The following is a 25,361-nucleotide window of genomic DNA, read 5'->3' on the forward strand; positions in this document are numbered from 1 at the left end:
TGTACAACAATAAAAACAACGCATACAATTGTACAAAGAAAATTGAGAAAAGAAAACAACAGAAAACAGAAGAAAACAGAAATATCAAACCAACAGAAAAACAATGTACATTAATCCTTCACAAAGAGAATATGATAGAGATTCACAGTTTTTCCACTCCTCTTTGAGTCAATGAACTTAAAGGTCTTAATGCAATCATCAAACTCATGTAGAAAAGCAGTGCATTTAGAAACCTTTATCAGCCTACATTTATGTACATGAAATTTACTACACATGATTTAGAACAAAATCTAAATGATTTTTATTAGTCTTAAAGTATCTAATAACATTTTTGCAACTAATTAAAATGAGTACTCCACAATATATGATTTGTCAGATGAGCCAAAACATTATTTGAGTATGTATAATTCCATGTTACAAAGGCTACATTTGCTTTCTATGTCTATGAATTTGGAAATTGGTATAGTATATTATTGTAGTATATATTTAGTAGAATTTTAATACGTACACGTAGCAGTGATTTAACTTTTATTTAGAAGACAAATTACGCCACTTCCGCTGGGGTACAGCCGGTGACGTGACGTCGCGCAGACACGGAAGAGCAGTTGGACGCTGTGGTTGGTTGGACTGTAGGAGGCTAAAGCTGCAGTGCTGCATCTACCAGACGTCTCTCGCCCCACGAGCTAATGATGCGCCCGTCTCTGTTTATTAACTCCTAGCACATTGACAAGTAACAACATGTAGAATGTAATCGACTATTGTCTGTTTCCAACGCCTTCCCGTTAAAGGAAACGGACTTGTGTGAATGAGAGGGCTGACAATAGCAGCAGAGTCGGGGCCCTGAATCTCCATCATTAGAACAACCTGCTACCAACGTTAGCAAGCTGCCATATAAGACATATTATTTTCGTTGTCAGCCGGTTTTAACGCTTCCAGTCGGTAACATGGATGAATGACATTGGCTGAGTTGTGTCGTATCACGGTAAGATTTTCCATCACCTTGACTTCATTGTGTTTTTACGTGTCATGTACGTGAATGTTAGCCGATATCACCTGACCTAGCTTAGATACGAGGTATCTGTTAGCGTTACTCTCACGGTTATCTCCCACTCAAACAAACAAAAGCTGTGACGCTCATGGTAATATGTCCACATTCTTTATTTAGAATCTTATTCAGGAGTCTTGTGCAGCGTTATTACTTGTCACACAGTGATGACTATGTATGACAGGTGTTTTTCACCTGCTCCATGTTGACATTGTCAGATGTGACTCCAGGTTGTTTACTTACTCACACATAGAGACACATTTAATTTAGTTGTTTTTTCCCCAATTCAAACTCTATCAAAGACTTACAAGAAGACAGTCAAAGCTGGCAAAAAGGGAGACGTATACATAATTAATCAAATACGATTCACCAATTTGTTTTAATGACTCCTGTTATAAGGAGTGAAGAAACCAGGTTATATTCACATTTAAGAAGTTGAAAAATCTGAAAGTCTGTCTTACTCCTTTAAAAACACTCAAACCGATTGATTGTTTATCAAAATAGTTGATGATTCATTTAGTAATCGATTAATAATCCATATGTTGAGTAATTGTTTCAGCTCTAGTTTGAAGCACATACGAGAAAAAGAACATGAATTATTGCATTTAAGTATTTTTTATACCTCTAGTGTTTTGTGTAACTTTGCAAATGGAGCTGCATCATTTTAGATATATGTCCAACAATAAAGGAAGTTATCAATCTATCTTCTCTTCTCGTATATAGGCTGTGTGTCACCAGTGATTACTGATTGTGAATGAGTACTAAAATCAGCCTTTATGATATTGTTTGAAAACCCATCGAGGTGACTCTTTTTCTCTCTCTACTGTCTGTGTTTGTGTTCTTTCACTGCAGACATTTTGATATGTCACAGCAGGAAGAAGCATAGACGTGAGTGGTAATGTTAATTAGTAATGGCTCACCAATGTGGTTTTCTGTGAACTGGTGCTGAGCCATTGGTTAATGATGTTTGTTCCTTTGTTTTCCCCTGCTGTGATAAATCAAAATGTCTACCATGGAATAGTCTAAATCCTTGCTCAATGGAGAGAGCCTGTGATGAAAATGAGCCCCTCTTAGATTTGACATACATACATTTTAAAGGGCATCTATCATGTAATGTTTAACTGGCCAACAAGAAGGGCAGGCTGTTATGACTGCCTTGTGATGTGAAAGCAGACAACATTCTTCTCACTGTTCACAGCTGTTGTCACTGCAATGAATGTTTTTCAGTGACATTCCCATGTAGGAGTTGACACAGTGGCAGCATTGAGGGAAAGTTGATGACTGCTCCCCTTCTGCAGACCTTTAGGTCATGCTATGACTCAGCTTGTCGTCACATGTCATGCTTCCTTCCTAAACGCATTAAAACAAAGATAGTGTTGGCTGCTCCTATCAGATTATCTTCCCTGATGATTTATATGACTCAGGCTGTTGAAACAACTCCAGTGACACCTACGCACTCTTAGGGCACATAATGTAAACATATTTGCGGTGACATTTTGCTTGATGGTCAAGCATGAAGATGACTTGTCTTAAAATTACGATCTCTGGGTACTTGTCATCTCCTTGGTCTCATGTTTCTCACCTCTCCTTTGTTTTGTGTCCTTTGTTGCAGGTGTGATGTATATATGTGTCCGCTGTGTTTTACATTAGCATAAAAACCACACAGGAGAATGAATGCAGAGGAAGTGGAGCTGCTCGGTGACTCCAAGTACAGGAACTATGTGGCAGCAGTGGACAAAGCCCTCAAGAACTTTGAGTACTCCAGTGAGTGGGCAGATCTCATCTCTGCACTGGGGAAACTTAACAAGGTAAAATATCAGACGGGCTCACACAGCTCGCTTTCGTTCAGTTATAGTTCAGAGCTTTATTGTCCCTCGAGGGGACATTTCTTTTGCCATTGTTGCTACAACACCAATAAAACACAATCAAAGAAACGCAACAAACAAGGACGTAGGACAGCATAGACTCACACAGGACAATCAAACCAATCATTACACTGCACCATGACACATAGCAGATGAGGCAAATATATATACTGTATATATGCACAGTCAGTCTGCGTGTCTCATTGTAACAATTTTATTTATTTTTTTTAAATATTCCATCTCAGGTTTTGCAGAACAATGCAAAATATCAAGTTGTTCCCAAGAAGCTGACGATAGGTAAAAGGCTGGCTCAATGTCTCCACCCCGCTCTACCCAGCGGGGTCCACCGCAAAGCTTTGGAGACCTACGAGATCATCTTCAAGATCATTGGCCCCAAGAGGCTAGCCAAAGATCTCTTTCTGTACAGGTAATGGTGTGCTTCTCAGCACAGCAACTGAAAAATAAATCTCAACACACTGCTGGTATTGGATCATAAAACACCTTCTTCCTCTCTGCAGCGCTGGGCTCTTCCCTTTACTCTCCAATGCTGCTATGTCTGTGAAGCCTGTGCTGCTTGGGCTCTATGAGACCTACTACCTGCCCCTGGGGAAGACTCTGAAACCAGGCCTACAGGGGCTTCTGACTGGGGTCCTGCCTGGTCTGGAGGAGGGCTCGGAATACTATGACAGGTGAGAGGAGTAGAAACGGGAAGAAAAACTCTCAGAAGGTTTTTAACTTGGCATCAGAACTGGCCATTAGGAGAAAACATTATATCATTATGGGGAAATGGAATTGATTGCAGATTTTATGAATGATACATGAGATATGAGTCATTGCAAGATTAATATTTTAAATAGAAGATAGTGTACAACTTCGGTCTCTGCCTGGAATCTTCAAACTCTCTTTTGTGAGAAATATCTGGATTCCATCACTTCCATAATAACTGTTACTGATACATATAAATTAGTTGCTGTTTATATGTATATATGAACATTTTTGGAGAAATAATATAGAAAAAATATTGTAGTTATCACAGTAGTCCTAAGTTTTAGATCACCCTTATTTTCACAGTTGTTATTGAAATTTAAGTAGCTTAAGGTGCATTGACCGTCACATGGTACAAAGATAAGCTGAAAACTGACCCACGTAAAAAAAAAAAACACATTTAAAATGCAACATGTCCTTAATGTTATTAACATCACCTGTGCTTTTAAAGTTCTGAATGTTCTTTTCTTTTCTTTTTTACTTCTGACAAAATACCGTTATTCACACAGTTGCGTTATTTTAACAGATTCTTGCTGCCATTTCCTGTCAGGTCTCTCTCTTTCAGTTGTTTTCTTTGTATCTTAAAGTTGCACTTGAATTGCAAAACATTACACACAGTGATTCTTTTTTCCTTTTCATCCCATTGGTAGGGCTGAACCATGAACCAAATCAGTGCAATTAGTAAATTGCATATTTTGATGGTGTCATGTGATCCATATTTATACATTTGCACCTGCAGACATTATTATAATTAATGAGGAAAGTGAACTGAAGCTTCACAGTGAGACTTAAGTGGTCTCATAAACAGCAGTGAGTGAAATCATCAGTCATGAATGATACCCTTAGAAACAGTGTGTGCACTAAGGTCAGTGTAACCCAGAGAGGTTTAATCAGCAGTAAAATACACATGCCTCTGAGAATCAGTCGTCAATCGACAACAAATATTCATAAGATGTTTCATTTTTTATGTCAAAATGATCTAAGCAGTACAAAGGTACAAAACAACCCACTTTCAACATCACACAAAGCACAACTGCTACCACCGCAAAGCAATTACTGCAATAGGACAGTAATTACACAAAAAGGATGATCTCAAACCCACAACCCTTTGACTAATCTATACCATTGTGTGAGGGTTATGAGAATGGAACATTTCGAAAACTGGGTCTCAAGTTTGCTTTGCAGATGCATTGCATGTTTACATTGCTATGTTACTATGTTACTGTCCGTGTTTGTTACAGAACCAACACCCTGTTGGAAAAGGTGGCTGCAGCGGTGGAGCAGTCGGCCTTCTACAGTGCCTTGTGGGGCAGCATCCTGACCAGCCCTGCTGTGCGTCTCCCCGGCATCTCCTTTGTTCTCCTGCACCTCAATCGCAAACTCTCCATGGAGGACCAACTCTATGTCATAGGCAGTGACATTGAGCTCATGGTACGTGAGAGAGATAAAAGGGGATTTGCACACCTTACAGCAGGGCTGAACCTTATATTGAAACAGTTCATATCCTCAGGTTCTTATCCTTGTATTAGAGTATAGTAGTTATAGATAGTGTGATGGTGTCATGTGGTAATGCTCCATCACTGTTTGTAAATCTTATACCCAGTGAATATTGGACTGAAGTAAAATGTCTGTCTCACAAATCACAAATACTTATACTGCTCCACCTTCATGCTAAACATCAGTTGATTATTGTTGCTGTTGTGGTGATTTGCTTTACTGAGCAGCAGTGCAGGGATTTAATTGAGCATTATTTTTTATTAGTGTCTGGAATAAATTTGGAAAACGAATCTACAACACAGTTTAACTAACACAGAAAAAACAGTTGAAGAGGCAGTTTAACAGAAAAAGTGGTGGCAAGAGAGTTGATAATAAGACATAATTGATTAAAGACGTTCGTGATGGGGCTCAGTGCAGGTTTATCTTGAGTCACTGTGTCAGTCTGAATGTTTTTGGGTTTTTTTTCTCTTTCCTGACCCCAGGTGGAGGCGGTCAGTACCTCAGTCCAGGACTCCAGTGTGTTGGTGCAGAGGAGCACTCTGGACCTGATCCTCTTCTGCTTCCCCTTCCACATGAGCCAAGTCAGTACTGCTGTGTGTGCGTCTGTGTGTGTGTGTGTGTACATGTATTTATATCTTTGTGAGGGGGTTCAAGAAACGTACAAACCTATCTTTGTGAGGATATTTTGTCCCAGCCCCACAACTTTAAAGGGCATTTTCAGGGTTAAGGGTTGGCATCAGGTTTATGTTAGAATTAAGGTTAAGGTTAGGCTAGAGATTGCATTATGTCAATGATGTGTCCTCATTAAGACATAAAAACAAAACAAGTTTGTGCAGGGTTAGGGTTGTGTAGTATATGTGTGTGTAAGCTACAGTAGAACAGTCACAAATATTCAGGCTTCCTGTTGTGTTTTGTTTTCAGGCGACTCGTCCTGACATGATTCGGATCCTTTCCGCAGCTTTGCATGTGGTTTTGAGAAGAGACATGTCCCTGAACCGCAGACTCTATGCCTGGCTCCTGGGTGAGAAACATACACACACGCACTGACACAGCACTGACACTCACATACAGTGTCAGATTTCCTACTGTGGAACTACGGCGGTTATTTCACTACAGTTGAAGTTTTGAGACGCTGGAGACGTGCGAGAGAAACAAGAATTAGAATTAGAATTCTACATGAAAGCACTGTGACACCAGTTATTTTGTGTAGTATGTGCTGTACCTTGTTATTTGCATACACATTAGGTTTACTGATGTTTTCTTGCTGTTTTCCTTTTTTTTTCCCCCTTCAATCTGTTTTGGTCATTGTCTTACTCTATTTTCTTTTGTTTGCAACTCACTGTGGATGATCATGCTGGTAAGTGTGTGCATGTCAAGGGAAAGACACTGAATGTCTCAAGCTTACACTGTTAACTGATGCAATGACTCAAGTGTTAGACTATGATACCAGAAAGGAGACAACAAAGTGAACATGGAGTAAAGGTCAGAGGTGCAAATTGAGATATGCAGTGTAATAATGGCAGTTGTAAACCACATTATTGGCCTGTTAAAATGAGCCGAGCAGTTCAAGACACACGTGCTGTACCACAAATTAAATCTGAGTACTGTTTATGAAGAAGAAAGTGCTTTGTTGAATGTTTTGAATGTGTGTCTTGAGTGCACAGTTCTAACTGTACTGTTTGTTTGTTTTTTAAGGCTTTGATAACACTGGGGTAAAAACAGGCCCCCGCAGCACTCGACAGAGCAACCCAGAGGAGCATGCTAGCCACTACTTTAACACCTTCTCCAAGGACATGCTGGTCCAGGTGAGGTTGAGTGCTTATTGTTAATGTAGGTCAGCATTAAGATAATGTGTGTTGTGTTTATCTTCAAGAATGTAAATGCAGGTTCACTGCCTTTTGCGTAAGTTTTTAAATGAAACCTTTTAAAGAGTTATATCTATATTCTTGAAGATACAATACCCTGGTTGACTGAGAACTTTCACAGACAGTTATTTTTCATAGTGTGTTTTGGTGGGAACTTGATTTTTTTTTCTATTTTTCCATGCAACAAACTGAACTAGCCTCTCTGATCACATGCCACATCCTCTCTGGGGTTTACATGCACTGTATGTCCTGCTTTCTTCTCCTCTTCACAACAGCCTGTCCTTTGAAGGCAGCTCCCAGGTCTCCCACAGACTTCTACACACACACACACGGTTGCATTTGTGTAATCTGTCATATCATGCTCAAAGCAGCTGCAGCCTCCTGGCATGTGATGGGCTCTGGTACTTCAGGGTTTGGAGGGACAGGGATGTTTTTGAAAGTACAGTTTTCTGTTTTTTGTTTTATATTAGTTTCATTTGTTTATAGTCTGCCATCTGCTCAGAGACAGTTTTTGGTTCCCTCCTCTAGGAGAGGGTCGGTTCCTACACAGACTTTTGTCTTTTGCAGGCGTCAGCCCATTATGTGGCAGATGAAGCACGGAATGCACACTTTCAAAAGAAAAATGCAAATATGAGATTGATTCTGAAAACATAAATCTAAAGCATTTAAATAAGCCCTTAGCACTAATCGGCACTCTAACGTGTTTGTGTGTGTTTTCAGGCAATGATAGGGATCTTGCAGGGCAAGGCCCGAGGTGGGGAAGAGGAGAGCATCCTCATGCACGACCTCAAACCTTTTCGCATCCTCATCAGTTTGCTGGACAAACCTGAGCTCGGTATGTTAATAATTCAATAGTAAATACATCAAACATTTACCTTGCACTTGCAGTCTTTTGCCGCAGATGTCATTCCTGCCGTCTGTATTTCAGGTCCCGCAATCCTCGAGGATGTTTTGATTGAGGTTTTTCGGACCCTGTACACACAGTGCCGAACAGAGCTGGACCTCCAAAACCAGAGTCCATTCAGTAAAGACCATACACACCTTAGCAGGTCTGTCCAGTCCACAACTAATTACTTAGTAAGATGAATATTTTGTCAAAATACTTGTCAAATTAAAATTCAGGTGTGATTAATTTTCATGCCATTAAATCAGTTTGTAAGTATGAAAACATTAACAGACTCTTCTTTTTAACTTTAAACTATAAAATGGTGAAATAATGGCGAGTAATTTCATAAATAATGACAGCATGTATTTACTTGTTATACTTTCAAGTCTTAACTTGACAAATTACTCACATCACTGAGTAATTACTGTGTTTTTGTTTTTTAAACAAAAATCAACAGTTGCATATTATGAAGATTTAGTTCTCACATGAAATCTTTCTCTTCTTTCTCAGCAAATTACGGGAGAACAAGAAAACAGCAGAACTGATTAAAACTGCCAATCTCCTGTTCAACTCGTTTGAGCCGTACTACATGTGGGACTACATCGCTCGCTGGTTTGAGGAGTGCTGCAGGTTTGTATGTGTAAATGTATGAGTGACATTTTATGATGTTATTATGTAAGATCTAAAAATCAATATTACAGCTCATGGTCACACTTATCCTCCAAATAATGTCAGCTATACCTCTGATGCAGGAGGACGCTGAACAGCAGCACAGGAGCACAGCGGCATTCTGGGAGTATAGATTCTCCTGAGCTTTCTCTGGTGGAGTTCTGTCAGCTGGTTGATTTTCTACTGGATATTGTTTCCTTGGTGAGTCTTTCTTTCTTTCTTTCTTTCTTTCTTTCTTTCTGTCTTTCTCTTTGTATTCTAAAGTTCCTTGATTTTCACACTTCAGTATTTTTTTTTTACTGTGTTTTCATTCTGTCTTTACTTCTTTTCAGTCTTTTCAGTGTAGCTTTATTGTCTGTCCTATTTTGTCCGTCATTGTTCATCCTTCTCTTTACCTTTTAAAGTGGCACTTTCTTCCCTTTGTGGATTTTGCTTTTCTCAAACATTATCTTTAAAAAAAATTCTCTTTTTTTTCTTTTTAATCTTTCTCCTAACTTTTCTTCAGTCCCTGTTCTCCCACTGCTGCTTGTACTTTTCTTCTTGTTCTTTCTCACACTCCCTCGTGTCTCCTCACACACCTTCTTTGATCCAGTGTGTTCCTTTCAAAAAAAAAACTAACAACCATCCATGGTCATTCTCAATTTGGTCTTCCATCTTGTCTGAATTGTCATCCAACTCCATTTCTGTCCAGTTTTGGGATCTATTGGTCTCCATTGAGGGTGTGTGTAAATACCTTTTTTCTGTTTGTGTGTGTGTGTGTATGTGTGTATGTATATGTGCAGTCTCTACACAGGTTAAAGATGCATATGTTTAGTTCCAATGCCAAATGTTGTTTGCCTCCTCTAGAGATTTGCTTGTCTTTGCAGTATTTCCAATCTGAAAAGTTTGGAAATGACCCTTTAAATGTGTGTGTGCGTGTGTGTGTGTTTCATTGAGAAAATCTTGTGTCCTGAGAGATTGTGTGTGTGTGTGAGAGAGAGAGGTGTGTGTTTGTTTTTTCTGCAAACAAAGTGTTGCAGCCTGTGCTCTGCTTGCTCCTGTCTGTTCAAACTATCTGCTCTTTCTCCTTGAAGCCTACTAGAAGCATGAGGGTAATCTGCCAGGTAAAGTACTGCTCTTTCCTGCATTTTCACCTCACTCTGCTTCACTGAGGCTACGATAACATTTCTGCAACATCCTGCCAACATCCATCAGTTCATCCCTTCGTCCCTGCTCTGCTTTCAGTGATCATTTCGCAATGACTGATTCATAGTCATATATTTTAATGCCCCGAACGAACGTGATCACAGAGGAGCGGTGGATTAATAACAATCATTAAATGTGGTGAAAACTTGGCTGTTTGGTGTGGATCTTGTGAAAATGAAATTTCCGCCCCAGTGTGTATGTGCTTTCTGTTAAGCATGCATGCAGTTACATGCTCACATATTTGTAAAAAAAATATGAGAATACCTAATTCCTTTTTTTTAATCATTTAGATGTTATTTATATATATATTTTTTTTTTCCTTAAATTAAAACATTTTTGAAGATCGCCTCACTCAACCCGCAAAAATAATGTGACAAGGCCAATTTAAAAAAGGAATGGGGAGAAAAGGAGGCTCCATACATGTAGTTCTAATTGTAGATCATTTACCTTTTAGCTGTTATGTTTTACACCTTAATTGGGTTTTTCAGTCATTTATATTTTTAAACTGAAAATGACCATAACCCAATTATACTGTGGTATTTAGTTTTAAGTAGATAAAAATAAATCCAGTAAATAGAAAATGTAAATTTCTAATGTAGAAAACATGTTTGTCCTGATATTGTAGGTTCAGAATTAAAGGAGATACAAATATTTAAATATGTGTTGTGTATTAGTCAAGCCAAGCAAACTGTTATATATCAGTCGTCTAATTAAGTCACTAGCAGTAATTAAATTATATCAGGTTCAGGTCCTTTCAGATACCCAGATATCGCCAGGTCCTCACCTTCTGTTTTTTCCCCCCGAAACGTCCAGGAGACATACATAGAGATTCAAACAGAGCATCTTCCTCAGCTGCTGCTGCGCATGGTAGCAGCTCTGACCTGCCACCTGCAGACTCTGTGCCTCGGGGAGCTCACCCACTGCCTTCGCCTCTGCTCCAAGATCCTCAGCAAAGTGCAGCCACCTCTGGTGTCCCCTCTGTCCCTGCCCTCACGCTCCCAGGCTCAAAGTCATTCTAAGTCCACTGACAACTTCTCGATATCAGCCAAAGATAAATGCAAAGACGCGGACGACAAACGGGTGAGAAACATATTCCATAAAAAGTTGTTTTGACACTGTTTTTTTTTGGCAGAAATAGAAATGTTTTTTCACTATTTTAACTATGATCAAATCTGAGGTCATTTAGTCAGTGTGGTATTAAATTCACAACACTTGATTTTAACCTCGGCTTTCCACTCATTCAAAGTTTTGCATTTATGTTGCACAGGGAATTCCACTTTACTTACTGCTTCTCAAGAGTTCAAAAATACAGTTCTTGAGAATCGCCTCTGTGTCACATGTATCTAGGTATGTAGTTGGCTTGGTCAGGCAGTCCATATCTAGCTGTGTGTAGTGTTGTGACAGGTAATGAGGTGCTAATGTGATAATGAACCATCGTCATGTGTGGTATTGTGTAATTTCTAGCATCTCCTCTGACACTTCTTTTTTGTTTTCATGACAAATTGTACTTTGGAAATCAGAAAGACCCCGATGACTTGAACTGCGGTGTTGCTGATCCATTGAGTGTGTAAAGTTGTGTAGTGTGAACTTTTAGGCATCTCCCCACTTTAATAGTGTGTCACAAGAGAAATTGGTATTGCTTCCAAGCACCTGAGCAAAAGTCAAGCCTTTGCTGTGCCAACCTCTGACTTTGAAAAACAGTTCCAGAAAATATTTGGTCCTGTCTTTGATCCTTAAAAAACATAATGTGACAAAAACAAACTGTGCTCCTGTCCATGCAGTCGGAGGAAATTCCACTATGACCTAATTGACCCACTTCTTCCACAAGTCAGTGCCCAAACAGCCATCACTTCAGGCTCTGATGGTGTTCCCTGGTCCAGGGACAGGGCCCTATCCAGCCCTTGTGTCCTTCTACCAGCCTCCTGCCCTGTGCCACATTTTAGCTTCCCACAATCCCTCGACACAAGGCATTTAAAGACTTGTTCAGATACTGTTTGGCTGCCTGGGCTCTCTCAGTCCCTGTCTACCAACCTAGTTAATTAAGTGTCTGAGAGCTCAGTGAGGCACAATACACATTTTAGTCCGTCTGGAAAGAGATGGAGGTTATTTGGGTTGAATGGACCCATGAGGGACAGAGGAGATCACGAGTAGAAAGAGAGAAGATGATAAACTAACAGCTGAGCCAAAGCTCGCCTTTTCTCTTTTAAAGAATGAGAGGAGTACATCAGTCTGTGGTGCCTCCTGAGTGTGTCGTATCCATCAGAGTGGAAAGAAATCACACATACATCCACTGAATACTGTAACATCCCCACCCCCCACCCTGAGGGGCATATAAAGAATGTCACAGCTGAGTACAGGCCAGAATGTGCACACTTCATCAATCAAAATGTATCCCATGGAGCCCTCAGGCCCACAAACACTGTCAAAAGTGTATGAAGTTCTTGGTGTGTCAGTCTGTCTGCAGCAGGATGTAACAGTGGTGCAAAGTTGAGTTGAGCACCTCCCTCTGGACAGACCCTGCAGCTTTGTTTACAGATTACTACAGTAAAAAGTTTGGATTTGTTTGTGCTTGTCTGTTTGAATACAAGAAATAGGACAGCACTCATTTAGTGTATGACCATTTGTAGATGTCTGCTATTTTATCATTTTCCCACAATGCTTTACTAAATAAATTATCTATGTCTGACATAAATAAAGTTTTAAACCTGTGTTATAAATTTAATACTGCCTGATGAGTCAAGGTAGTCATGAAACACTTCTGCTCTTTAGTTGCCTTACATAGTATAGTACATTTTGGAATGTTGGTATTTTGTTGTAATTTCCAAGTAGACATTATTTTTATTATTATTAGACAAAAACATTCTTTGCTGTATGTACATTATCACCATCATCACTTGTTTAACCCTGCCTTCCTGCAGGCTCTCCCTGTTGCTATGGAGCTGCCTGGCAGTGGGGATGTTTTTGAAGATGGAGAAAATCCCCGCAGCAGTCGCTCCTCAGAAGGTGGCTTCACAGACTTTGTTCAGTACCAGCATGACGGACCACAGGAAACGGAAGGAATCCCCCATTTTAATTCAGCGGTCAAAGCAGGCTGTCGCTCCTCAGGCTTATCTCAGTCTCTGGACAAACCAGTCATGCAGCGCTGCCTGGAGCACTTCCAGCAGTTTCTCTCCCGACTCATCACCTTGTATATAACCACTGGGCATGTGGACAGAGCTGAGGGTGAAAGAACTGAGGTCATGCAGTCGGGGCCGCTGGTCGTAGAAGGTTCCCAACACTGCAATTGTCCTGAATCATGCTCAGAACCTGGCTCGGTGCAGAGGGAGTGTGTTGCTGCCTTCACTGCTGCCTGTCAGCTGTTCCTGGAATGCTCCAGCTTCCCAGTCTACATCGCGGAGGGTAACCTCAAGTCCTCACCCACACAGGAGGAGCAGTTTGGTAAGCACCAAAAACACAAATAATGAATGAGATTAGTCTCTGTCTTTGAGTTTTCACTCAATTATTTACTTAAATATTTAAACCGTGCATGTCTATCCCCCTCTGCATCCATATAGACAGTGAGCAGGTTCGTCTGCCAGTGTGGCTACAGTCACTAATGGATGCCTGCTGCCTGGCCAGTGACTTCAGCTTGCAGGGCACCGCCATCTCCCTGCTCATGGACCTAATAGGACTCACCCAGTCAGTTGCGATGGTATCAGCGGAGAGTGTGGCATCTGCTGACAACTCAGAGATGCCCCAGCCCAAGAGCCCAAGCCAGGGTCGAGTAGCTGTCGTCATCAGGCCACCGCTCACTCAGGGAATCCTCAAGTACATCGCTGACAAGACTGACTTCTTCAAGGTAGTCCTCTAATTTATGGTGTTGAAGTGGAACGATTAATTGATCTTCATTTTTTCATGCTTTTCTCTCTTCAATCTTGTGCTCTAGAGTGTAGCTTTGATCTTGTGGGACCAGTTGAGTGAAGGAACACCTCAGCACCATCAACGCAGTGTGGAGCTTTTCTACCAGCTCCACAACCTGGTGCCTTCCTCCAGCATCTGTGAGGACGTCATCAGTCAGCAACTTATGCACAGAGACAAGGTCAGCACAGTGCACATGTGGCCTTTTTATTCAGGGTGTGAGACACACACACACACACATTACATTACATGCAAAATGATGTTGTTTTTTTTTTTTTTTTTCTTCAGAGAATTCGATTGGAGGCCCATGTGAAGTTTTCTGTGCTATGGCATTTGACAAGAGATTTGAACATCACCAAGTCCTCTCCCTTTAGTCGCACATTTGACAGGTTGGTGAGGATCTGTTGATGACATGGACCTGGTGCTTAGAATTTTTTGGTCACATTTTTCTCTCTTGTTCCCCTTCCTTTGACTGACAGATCTTTATTTATCATGCTGGACTGTCTGAGTTATTGGGATCCATGTACGAGCGCTGTTGGTCGTGCTTGGCTGAATCAGGTCCTTCAGAGACATGACATTGCTCGGGTCCTTGAGCCACTTCTGCTGCTTCTGCTCCACCCCAAGACCCACCGAGTGTCAATTCAGAGGGTACAAGCCCAGCGGCACTGGGCCCAGGTCTTTCCAGATGTACCAGAACAGGAACCATCAGAAACCATCTACAACAGGGACTCTGGTTTCTTGGACAGTGAGCATTGCCCTTTAACTCTGCCTTTATGACGGTTGTCATTGTGTTCATGAGAACATCAAGTTTTGAATCTGTTTGTGTAAACTTTTTTCCTCCTTATGTCTTCAGACTTCAGTCAGTTCCACGGGGAGAGGATTACTCAAGAGGAGCTTCAACGTCAGGCGATGGGCAACATGGAGCCATTCTGTCTGATTGTCAACCCACTGAGTGATAGCTTGTCTTTGCTGAGTCTGAGCAGTGAAAACATACTGGCTGGTGAATGTCAGCCCACTGACCAGCAGGGGGATCCCCAGAGCTCAGAGTCTTCTCGTTCTCATTCATCGACAGTGGAAAATGGCAGCTTTGAGGACCCAGTCAATGGCTCAGACCAACAGCCTGGGTCCTCAGATGATATGTCAAACGACTCCATAGAAGAGGTTGTGTCCTCTGTTATAAAAGAGCTAATAGATAGGGTTCTGAGTTTAGCAGATGAGGAATCTCTTGAAGTGCCATCTCCACTTGAGAACTGGCCACAGACTGACACAGATAGCACTTCCTCAGATATCTCAACCGGTGCTGTTGACTGTGCACCTCCTCCCAGCTCCACCCACCAGACTTTGCCGGAGATTCTGGCTGGAGGAACACTGGAGTTCCTCTCTGTCACACAGGCTGATTTGTTGGCAGAGGAGCAGCACAAAGAGGGCATCACTCGTCATAGTTCATCTCCGTCAATCATCACTCTGCCAGACGGCTCAGACCCAAACACTCCAGACCACAACCTGCAGGTAGATGACCCTCAGGCCCGTAAACGTAGCCACAGCAGCACTCAGCTCAGTCTGAAAGGGAAGATCATGGAGAGGCTGGCTGACAAGTCTCCAGGGGCAAAGCCCAAGCTCAAGAAGGCCAAGAGGAAAGAGGAGGAGAGGCTTAGGAAAGCAGCAATTCAAGCTGAAAAACTGAAGCCACCTAGTATTTTCTTTGGAGACAGCCTGGATCTAGAGAACTGGTACAGTTGTGGGGAAGGCGAGGTGTCAGAGATTGAGAGCGACACAGGCTCACCCAGTGGTGGGCCTGCTGGGAATGTTGGGGGTGTCAGTGTCCCTGGACGCAGATCATCCTCTGCCCCACCTCGTTTTAACATTCATCCTCTCTATCAGCATGTCCTGCTCTACCTCCAGCTGTATGACTCCTCCCGGGCCCTGCACGCCCTGTCAGCCATCGCAGCCATGTTGAAAGCTGCACCCTCAGGGTTTGTAAGTGCCATCTCTACCACCAGCATCAATAACACCTACACTCCACAGCTCTCCTTGCTCCAAAACCTCCTAGCACGTCACAGAATCTCTGTCATGGGCAAAGACTTTTACTGCTCCATCCCCCAGGACTCCCACTCCCACTCTTTTCGCAGCGCCATGTACCTGGAGATCATAATCTCGCTTTGTCTTTATTATCTAAGAAGCTATTACTCTGCCCACCTGGCATCAGGCCCTCAGGACTTGGCAGGGAACCGAGCCATGCAACTCACCAGTGTTGAGGTGTTAGCCGTGCTCTTCAGTGAGCTTGGCAAAGTCACGGGCGGTTCAGCTAAGGGCTTTGCTAGTTTCATTAGTGACGTCCTCTTCAAGTGCAAAGTTCAAAAGGTGGTGCTCCATTGCCTCCTCTCCTCCATATTCAGTGCCCAGAAATGGCACGAGCAGCGCATGGCAGGTGTCAACATGGCCACAGTGGAGGAGGGTCTGTCAGAAGACAGTGTGATCAACCTGTCGGAGGACCAGATCGACAGCTGTAGTGCAGTCCAGTCACAGTTGTTAAGACTGTTGCAGAGCCTCGTTGTACTTGAGCACAAAGTCCTGGGGCCAGCTGATGAGGGAGGTGAAGGAGGACCAATGGGAGCAGGGACAGGAGTTGGAGGGACAGGTGGCACTGCAGGGACAGGGTTTGAGACTCTTGTTGCGGAAGTGGAGCATGTCAACCCTCAGCAGCCCATGACATCGCTGCAATACCTCCACGGACAGCCAATCACCGCGCAGGGTATGTTCCTGTGTGCAGTGATCAGGGCGCTTCATCAGCACCATGCATGCAAGATGCACCCACAGTGGATCGGGCTCATAACAGCCACCCTACCGTACATGGGGAGGGTGCTGAAGAGGGTGGTGGCCTCCGTCACACTACAGTTGTGCAGGAACCTTGACGACCTACTTCAGCAGTACCGCTATGAGACTGGGATAACTGACACTAGGTATGAACATCCACTTATATTGATTTGACACACCATTATGGTAACTGCAGTTGTCTCAGCGATCGGAGCCAGTGGATGTCTAATGTAAGACATTCAGATCACTAATGTGTAATGTGTCTATTTTCAAGATATTTTCTATTGAAAAATTATCAATCATATATATATATGTATATATATGTGTATATATATACACATATATATATACACATATACACACATATATATATATATATATATATATAAATATGTACATATATATATGCATGCATGCATTTATTAAACCACATATTCTCCTTTTGTCTTTTAGACCACAGTGGATGGCTCTGTGCATTCCTCCTGACCTGATTCTGACGGTGCTGGAAGGCATCACGTCCATCATCCACTACTGCCTGCTGGATCCCACTTCCCAGTACCACCAGGTGAGGGCGCCGTGCACCACACTATTACAGCAGTATGAATATGTACATTCAGGCCTCCTTTGCTGTGTTTTCAGCAGTGATATTGCTGATTTGGTTACTGATTGCATATGAGTGATAATTGTGTACTTTAGCTTTTGATTGCGTTGATCAAATTAGTGTTTTCATTTTTCAGTGGGGGGCATAGAAAATCTTTGGAATTAGGTCAAATTAGGTTTGGGAATGGCTGTGATGAATCTTAGTTACTGAAAGTGTTAATGATTTTGTGCCTCTCAGTTACAAGTGAGTGTCGACCAGAAGCACTTGGCTGAGGCCCGCTCAGGTATCCTGTCCATCCTCCACACCATCATGACTTCTGTCACCCTGCTGTGGAGCGTCCTCCACCAGGCTGACAACTCCGACAAACCAGCTGCTGCCTCCGCTGCCTCCACTTCAAACATCAACCTGGGATCCACAAAGGTAAGCCAGGCAACAAAGGACTTCTCATCAAGGTCTTGGTGATGGATTATAATGCAGAATTAGCCAGTCAAGGAAATATGCAGGTTTTGTTTTGTGCTACCTATTGATCTCAACATTACAAACTGGATCTAATTACTGACTCCTTTCTCTGGCAATTATTTTTAATTGAATGTATTTTTCCCTCATATCCTTATTAGTCATGTCCATATGTAATTAGTAATATAATATGCATTTGATAAATATGTAAAAAAGGAAATGTTTCCCATGTAATTTGATGATAAAACACTGCATCATAGTTATTTCTTGCACTCCGTTGTATTTTCTAAGCACATTACACAGCAAGATACCCTGAGGGGTATTTACAAGATAATGATGTTATCAGTTGTTTCGGTCTCTAACCTAAGGTCTTCGCTTAAATTTGCACGACAGAACCTGCGTCAGCAAATTCTTGAGCTGCTGGGTCCAATCTCCATGAACCACGGTGCTCACTTCATGGCAGCCATCGCTTATGTTTGGAATGAGAGGAAACTGGTCAAGATTCCAGTCCGGAATAAGGTGAGTGTTAAAAAAAAGAAAAGAAAAACAAAGTCACTACTCTTTACATCCGCATTTGGAGCAGTGAGAAGTGATTTCTATTATCATATTAACTCTATATATAAAAGTTGTGGAGTAAAACATAACAGCAGCATTTGCATTCTACGTTTTCCACAAGCCTGGTTTTTAAGAGATGCCTTTAAAAAGATTGAATGATAATAATTCAGGGAGAAACTTCCCAAGCAGTTCAAAGATTTCCAGCTGTTGTTCCACAACATTAAAACGAGGCACTGGTTGTAATGTTTGGGCTGAATGGTGTTTTTTATATGTGAGTGAAGTTACTGCTCGACACTCACTTGTACCATCAACGCCACGTCTTCTAGGTGATCCCTGTAGCCAGCGAAGAACAGCTGCTGCTGGTTGAGCTGGTTCGCTCAGTGAGCGCCATGCGCACCGAGACGGTCATGCAGACGGTCAAAGAGGTTCTGAAACAGCCTCCTGCCATCGCAAAGGACAAGGTTTGTGTTTGTGTTTTTGCTGCCGATGACGCTTTATTGTAACATCCTAATGCTGTCATACACATTTCCTGACTCCTCCTTAGATACTCCAGAACTCGTAAGAGGTTTCTGTATAACCAGAGGTTCAGAGTCAAAAACAAATGCCTGTACATAGAAGGAACAGGGGGAAGAATACAGCTTGTACTATTAAATATTGAATTAAATATCAATATTCTGTTTCACCTTTATGGTGGTCTTTCATTTTTATTTCCTCCCTTCACCCACAGAAGCATCTTTCATTGGAGGTCTGCATGTTACAGTTCTTCTATGCCTATGTCCAGAGGTGAGCTTCCCAACATTAGTATATTATGTATTTACCATTGTTTTTGACTTTTTTTTTTTTTTTTAAATCTCTTTATCTTAATAAAGACACAACATTTTGCAGAGATCTACTTTGTGTTTTTGATTGTGCCCTGTTTTTGTTTTTGTCACAGGATTCCTGTGTCCAGTTTAGTCGATAGCTGGCCGTCTCTGCTGGCACTGCTGAAGGACTCGGTACAGTTAGGGCTTCCTGCTCCGGGACAGTTTCTCATATTGGGGTTGGTTTCTCTTCCCTCTTTTTATGAGTTGTTGTAAAGTCATCTGCATATCCTCACAATCAGCTGTTCTATCATAATCATACTTAGAATGTGTCATGTTGTGGATCCTGTGGTTACTGAGTAGCTCACACACCCACCCACCTTTCTGTTTGTCTTTTTTTCTCTAGAGTTCTGAATGAGTTCATTTTAAAGAACCCCAATCTGGAGAGCAAGAAGGACCAGAGGGAGCTGCAGGTAATAATAATAATAATAATAATACATCATATTTTTATAGCGCTTTTCTTAACACTCAAAGACGCTGAATATCTACTACTACCTTGAAAACAGTTACATTCTCTATAATTTGCTTTACGTCTTGTTTGAACATTGTTTTGACAGTCTCCTCTCACGTGATTACAGATTGGATTACAAATCTGACTGGACAGGTCTTGTTACCTTATGAAAATATCTGCATATTCTCTGTGTGTTCAGGACGTGACCCATAAAGTTGTTGAAGCCATCGGGACAATTGCGGGCTCCTCTCTGGAGCAAACCACATGGTTGAGGAGAAACCTGGAGGTGAAACCTTCTCCTCAGATAGTTGTAGATGGAAACAACCTGGAAGCTGATGTAGAAGGTGTGTTACATGTGTGTTGACTAACTGCATTGTTACTGAATATTGTCACCCCAAACTTGCTAACACTAAGCTAATATTTTTATTTGTACCAAAAATACATTTTAAGGATTAATGTAATCCAGCTAAACCAAGTGTCGAAATTAATCTGCAAAGAAAATCTCACCACAAAAGCGTGTGGAATTTGAATATGCTGCACACTGCAGATTGTCCGTATGCATCGGCATGGCAATGTTAATATACATGTGTTCTGCTGTAGAGCTGCTGATAATTTGTTTGTCATGTGTGTCTCGTAGATTTAATGCTCACAGTGATGGAGGCCTCCAACTTTACTCCATCTGTGTACAGCGTTCACGCCCTCACGCTCTTGGCTGAGGTAAAACACTTGCGCCTCTGTCTCAACACTCTCTGCACGCACGCTGTTGTTACTCGGCCATCAGTCAGTGTTTCTGCCAGTTGTGTCCATTGTTCATCTCGATTGTGTCAAGGGATGCTCTCACTCATGCAGTGGCAGTGTTGCCGCAGGCACGGCTGAACAATATACCAACTACACACGGTTAACTCCATTACAGCTGATTTACAACTACCTCCCCACCTCTGATGTGAATCATTTTAAGTAAACCAATAAATCGGTGAGTGGAGTTTAGTGTTTAGTGTTTGCTGTAAATGAGCTGAGCTGGTCTGTAAGAATAACTCACCATGCCTGTTTTAGCTCAGTGCGGATGGACGGGCTGTTGTTTATATGTTTGTAGTCGCATTGTGATTAAAAGCCCAGTTTATAATAGTATTTTTGAAGAAAGTGTTGCCATGGCTACTGAAAACATAATGGAGGAAGACGGACATAACGAATGATGAATTTGTTTGCTAGGTGCTGGCTCATCTGTTGGACATGGTGTTCTACAGCGATGAGAAGGAGAGGGTGATCCCGCTGCTGGTCAATATCATGCACTATGTCGTGCCTTACCTCCGCAACCACAGGTGTGGTCAAACTCATTATTATCACATAGATAATCCTCTGACCTTTTGTGCGTGTTTTACAAGGCTTTGTTCTATTTACGTGATCATTTCAAAAGGGGGGGAGGGGAACCACTGTGTTACTACAGAGGATGAAGTGCAGTGTGAAAATGAGTCATAGTTGATCACGTGCATGTTTTGCATACGAGAGCATAATGTTTCCTGATACCACCGGCAGTGCACACAACGCCCCCAGCTACCGGGCCTGCATCCAACTGTTAAGCAGCCTCAGTGGGTACCAGTACACCCGCCGCGCCTGGAAGAAGGAGGCCTTCGACCTCTTCATGGACCACACCTTCTTCCAGATGGACTCCTCCTGCGTCAGTCAGTGAGTAGCACAGCAGCAGGGACAGCAGTGATACACTTCTTCACAATTTCTTTAATCAATATTTAGTAATGTCACATGTTAATTAGCTATAAGTGGGTTTTGTCCGTTGTACGCTGTCTCTTTATGCTTTGGGAATATTAGTTTCTTAACATCCTTAACGTTTGTTTCTCCTTTCTCAGCTGGAGAGCCATCATTGACCACCTGATGACTCATGACAAGACTACATTCAGAGACCTCATGAGTAAGCTTAATGATTCTACAAATCATGTAGCAGATCATGTTTTCTGCTAATGTGACAAAGTGAAAGACCTTTAAGAGGTTAAAGACTAGTACATGGATTAATAAAGATTCTCTGTGTGTGTGTGTGTGTGTGTGTGTGTGTTCTCCTTTCCAGCCCGGGTGGCTGTAGCCCAGAGCAGCTCTCTGAGTCTGTTCACCAACAGAGATGCTGAGCTGGAACAGAGGGCTATGCTGCTCAAACGCCTCGCCTTCACCATCTACAGCAGTGAAGTGGACCAGTACCAAAAATACCTGCCAGACATACAAGGTAAACAATGAATAGCATAAAAATAAAAATGAATGGACTGTGTTAAGTGAAAAGTAAAACATACTTTCAGGTGGGAGCTGGAGTCAGAGGCATTGTTGAAACATTTTGATAAATAAAAAGAGTGAGACACTCTGGTTACCTCCACAATTCTGTTTTCATTTTAAAATGCATCGACTCTCCTCTGGATAGACCTGGCATCTATGCCTCCTTAGTGTTTTAGTGTCCCAGAAACTGAGAATTACGGGCTGCATTTTAGTCTGGATGGGCAGAAATGGTGAGCTTTGAAAACTACGACACAGTTACCCACATTCACTTTCTGTGACTATCAGCTGTTTTCAGAATTTCTCCTCTTCACACATTGTATGTGAAGAGGAGAAACCATAGAATAAAGAATTATTATTAGGGAAAAAATGGAATCAATTTTCTTCCAGTCTTCTGGGCTGACAACTTTTGGAAATGTCTACCGTGGCAGCTACAGATAACGTTTTATTATCTGGAAACCCTGAAGCACAGATCTAAAATTAAATCAAATTAAAATAAAATCTTTTAGGTGTTTATGTTTTACTGTGATCATTGAGCGAGTGCTTGGATGTCTGTGTTTGTGCACAGAGCGTCTGGTGGAGAGCCTGCGTCTTCCTCAGGTGCCCATCCTCCATGCTCAGGTGTTCCTGTTCTTCAGGGTGCTGCTACTGCGTATCTCACCGCAACACCTCACCTCCCTGTGGCCCACAATGATCACAGAACTGGTGAGAGCTAGACATTCTCCTAACGCACTCACACAGAAAGGAACACATCTTAATTCATACACTGTTGTTCTGTAGGTTCAAGTGTTTCTCCTGATGGAGCAGGAGTTAACAGCAGATGAGGACATATCAAGGTATCAGTCAATACTGCAGGGAATGAACATTAAAATATCTTCCTCTATGCTCCTGTCATGACTTATTCTGCTCTCTTCATCTCCAGGACGTCAGGGCCATCTGTCGCTGGGTTGGAAACCACCTACTCTGGAGGGAATGGCTTCTCCACCTCTTACAACAGCCAGCGTTGGCTCAACCTCTATCTGTCTGCCTGCAAACTCCTGGATCTGGCCTTGGCTCTGCCTCCTGAGAGCCTGCCTCAGTTCCAGATGTATGTACTAACAATCATGGCTCATAATATGCTTTTCATGTGGTAGAGCTGGGTCAAGGAGTCTGACATCTGTTAAAAGTGATTCTGCATGTGTCTGTCACATTGCTTGAGATGGATGAATACAGCAGGGACCATTTAACAATGACAGCTTTAAAGTTTGAAACAATGTCCACTGTCGGCATGTGAAAAGTGTTTGAACGGATGTGTGAATAATTTGCTCCATTAATATTTATGATTTGCTCCACTTATCAAATATGGTTATATCTAAGCGAGTTCTGTCTTATTATTATTATTATTATTATTATTATTATTATACTGTAGGTACCGCTGGGCCTTCATTCCAGAGGCTTCGGACGATTCCGGGTTGGAAGTGAGACGTCAGGGGACTCATCAGAGGGAGTTTAAGCCCTACGTAGTCCGACTGGTAAAGCTGCTGAGGAAACGGGCCAAGGTACCTTCCCCTCCCTCTGTTTACACACGGTGCTTCAATAATAGAAACAAATGACTCCCTCATAAAGGTACATTTTCTAGAAATGACTGACTTCTTATTGTGAGACTGCAGAGTTTTTGTTTGCCACAGCTTTTAAGAATGAGCAGCTCTTACCTCCAGTGTAACATACTGTATTTTTTTATGCATTTATTCATTTGAATTGTGTTTATCTCTTTTTGAAATGGTTAAAAAATATTTTGACTAGTAACTGTTGTCATAATAGATGTGGTAATTAATTGCAATGTCCATTTATCATTTTAACTTTCCCTGCTTTGCTTTCTCCACTCGTTTTAAAACATTTGTATTTGTTTCTTTTTGAATTCCTTTTTTGCCTCACTGATGAAATGTGATATAAAATAAAATAGTCTTGCCTTCCAGTAACCCTCACTAACAGAGAGGATGTTTTACTTTTGCAGAGTAAGCTTCTGTGTAAAAGAGGGAAAAGCACGCTCTGGCTGGTTTGTTCCTTTGAGCTGTTGTGGAAACACGGGAGGGCAAGATGATGGCCTCTGTAAAGCAAAGCCTTATATATAAGGCTTATTCTAAGCCTACAAAAAACACAGTTTTTATTTTTTAGAGCAGTTCTATACTAGTTTATTAAATTGTGGCCAACAACCCTCCTAAATGTTACATAGTGGCTATTTTCTGGGAAACATTTAACAGTTTTTCTCTAACCCTTAATTGACGCTGCAGTTTTTTCACCTGCAGAAGGTCACATGTCTGTTTTCTGTCCCCCCCCCCTTAGAAAAACCCAGAGGAGGACTGCTCCACCCGAACCCTGTCCTGGGAGCCAGGTCACCTAATGCTGACCCTGTACGTGATCCGCAGCATGGAGCAACTGCTGCCGTTCTTCAATCTGCTCAGCCAAGTGTTCAACAGCAAGGCCAGCAGCCGCTCAGGGCCTTCCTACAGCCACAACTTAGCCACAGACTCCTCCTCCTTCCGTGGCCACAAGGAGGACCACAAACTGGAGAGCCAGAAAGTGTTCTGGAGTCGAGCTCGACAGAACATCGAGGAGATGGTGGAGAAAGACTTTTTAGAGGGACTTATCAAGACATGAGAACGTAAAGAAAGAGAGCGGAACATGGGAATTAACACACCACTGATTAGCACTAGTGAAAATCCTCAACCTGTACATAACAGAACAAGGGAATACAAGTTGGGAAAATAGTTTGTACATTTTTTTATGATAATGATTATTTACTTTTCAAAGGCTATTGTATTTAATTTTAATTATTTGTATATATGGAGCAGCTATGAGGACTGACTTTTAACCTTTCATGTGAATTCTTTTGGGACAGAGTGAAGATGCTGTGCCATTCCATATTGATGTGACTTAATAAAGATTTATAATGTGATGTTTACACGGCCTTTGCCACTCTCTTCCACTTCCACTATGTCATTGCGACTGTAACTTCATTATGATCTGATTATGATCATTATGAGTGAGGAGAGGAACTATCACTTTTCCTCCCAACAGAAAACGGTTGTGTGCATGTGCGCCAGTCTTTCTGTAGTTATGAGGACGACTTTTGATATAGATCACTTCAACCATATGCTGTTCTGTGGTGGCCATTTTATTCATATTTCTGTCCACATAATTAACATAGAAACATCATTCAAACTTTAAAACTTTCAGCTCTATGAGGACACTATTGCTTGTTTTTGTTTTATTTGAATATTTAAAAAAAATTCACCTCTTTCACAGATGAATTCACACGAATTCTCATTCATGGAATTTTCAGCCTATTCCAGAATTTTACATTTGTGTACTTGGTCTCTAGTTCACAAATTCCACTCTTCACACCATTTTCTACCACAATGCAGACATATGTGTACAAGTCTTCATACAATGTGACAACCAAAGCACAGTGATTCTCTGAGTGAGAGGGGACCCGTTCAGCTTTTCTATAGAGCGCAATATAAACTGACATCGCCCAGTCAACACAAAAGTCCCCAATTTTTAAACTTTTGGCCTTTTCCTCAGCCATTTTTACACTCTCTGCCTTTACAAAGCCTAACTCTTCAGCCAGGACTTGTAACACTTACAGTGAAGAATTTCAGCAATATGAACTGCAGCCTTTGCCTTTTAATGAGTAGCT

At 41.8% G+C, this 25,361-nt stretch overlaps 1 protein-coding gene across 3 annotated transcripts; it reads left to right on the top strand.

The window, feature by feature from the left end:
• Positions 1 to 606: 606 nt before the first annotated feature.
• dop1a (DOP1 leucine zipper like protein A) lies at positions 607 to 24,623 on the top strand. Of its 3 annotated transcripts, none has more exons than XM_058647458.1 (38): positions 607 to 982; positions 2,658 to 2,853; positions 3,156 to 3,337; positions 3,429 to 3,599; positions 4,917 to 5,106; positions 5,655 to 5,753; positions 6,094 to 6,193; positions 6,868 to 6,977; positions 7,758 to 7,872; positions 7,966 to 8,086; positions 8,434 to 8,553; positions 8,676 to 8,793; positions 9,666 to 9,695; positions 10,591 to 10,857; positions 12,696 to 13,215; positions 13,332 to 13,615; positions 13,703 to 13,855; positions 13,963 to 14,063; positions 14,154 to 14,419; positions 14,528 to 16,634; positions 16,942 to 17,053; positions 17,327 to 17,509; positions 17,939 to 18,064; positions 18,427 to 18,561; positions 18,828 to 18,883; positions 19,035 to 19,139; positions 19,307 to 19,373; positions 19,611 to 19,755; positions 20,049 to 20,128; positions 20,621 to 20,730; positions 20,945 to 21,094; positions 21,274 to 21,335; positions 21,489 to 21,641; positions 22,251 to 22,387; positions 22,463 to 22,518; positions 22,605 to 22,769; positions 23,091 to 23,220; positions 24,005 to 24,623. In XM_058647458.1, the coding sequence occupies exons 2-38, from the start codon at positions 2,716 to 2,718 to the stop codon at positions 24,317 to 24,319; spliced, it is 7,479 nt and encodes a 2,492-aa protein (XP_058503441.1). In that variant the 5' UTR covers positions 607 to 982; positions 2,658 to 2,715; the 3' UTR covers positions 24,320 to 24,623. The 3 variants fall into 3 exon arrangements, with proteins under 3 accessions (XP_058503441.1, XP_058503442.1, XP_058503443.1); XM_058647459.1 differs by having other exon boundaries at positions 6,895 to 6,977; XM_058647460.1 differs by lacking the exon at positions 9,666 to 9,695.
• Positions 24,624 to 25,361: the final 738 nt, after the last annotated feature.

Source organism: Solea solea, chromosome 13 (genome assembly GCF_958295425.1).
Source record: "Solea solea chromosome 13, fSolSol10.1, whole genome shotgun sequence".
In the NCBI taxonomy this organism is placed as follows: Eukaryota; Metazoa; Chordata; class Actinopteri; order Pleuronectiformes; family Soleidae; genus Solea; species Solea solea.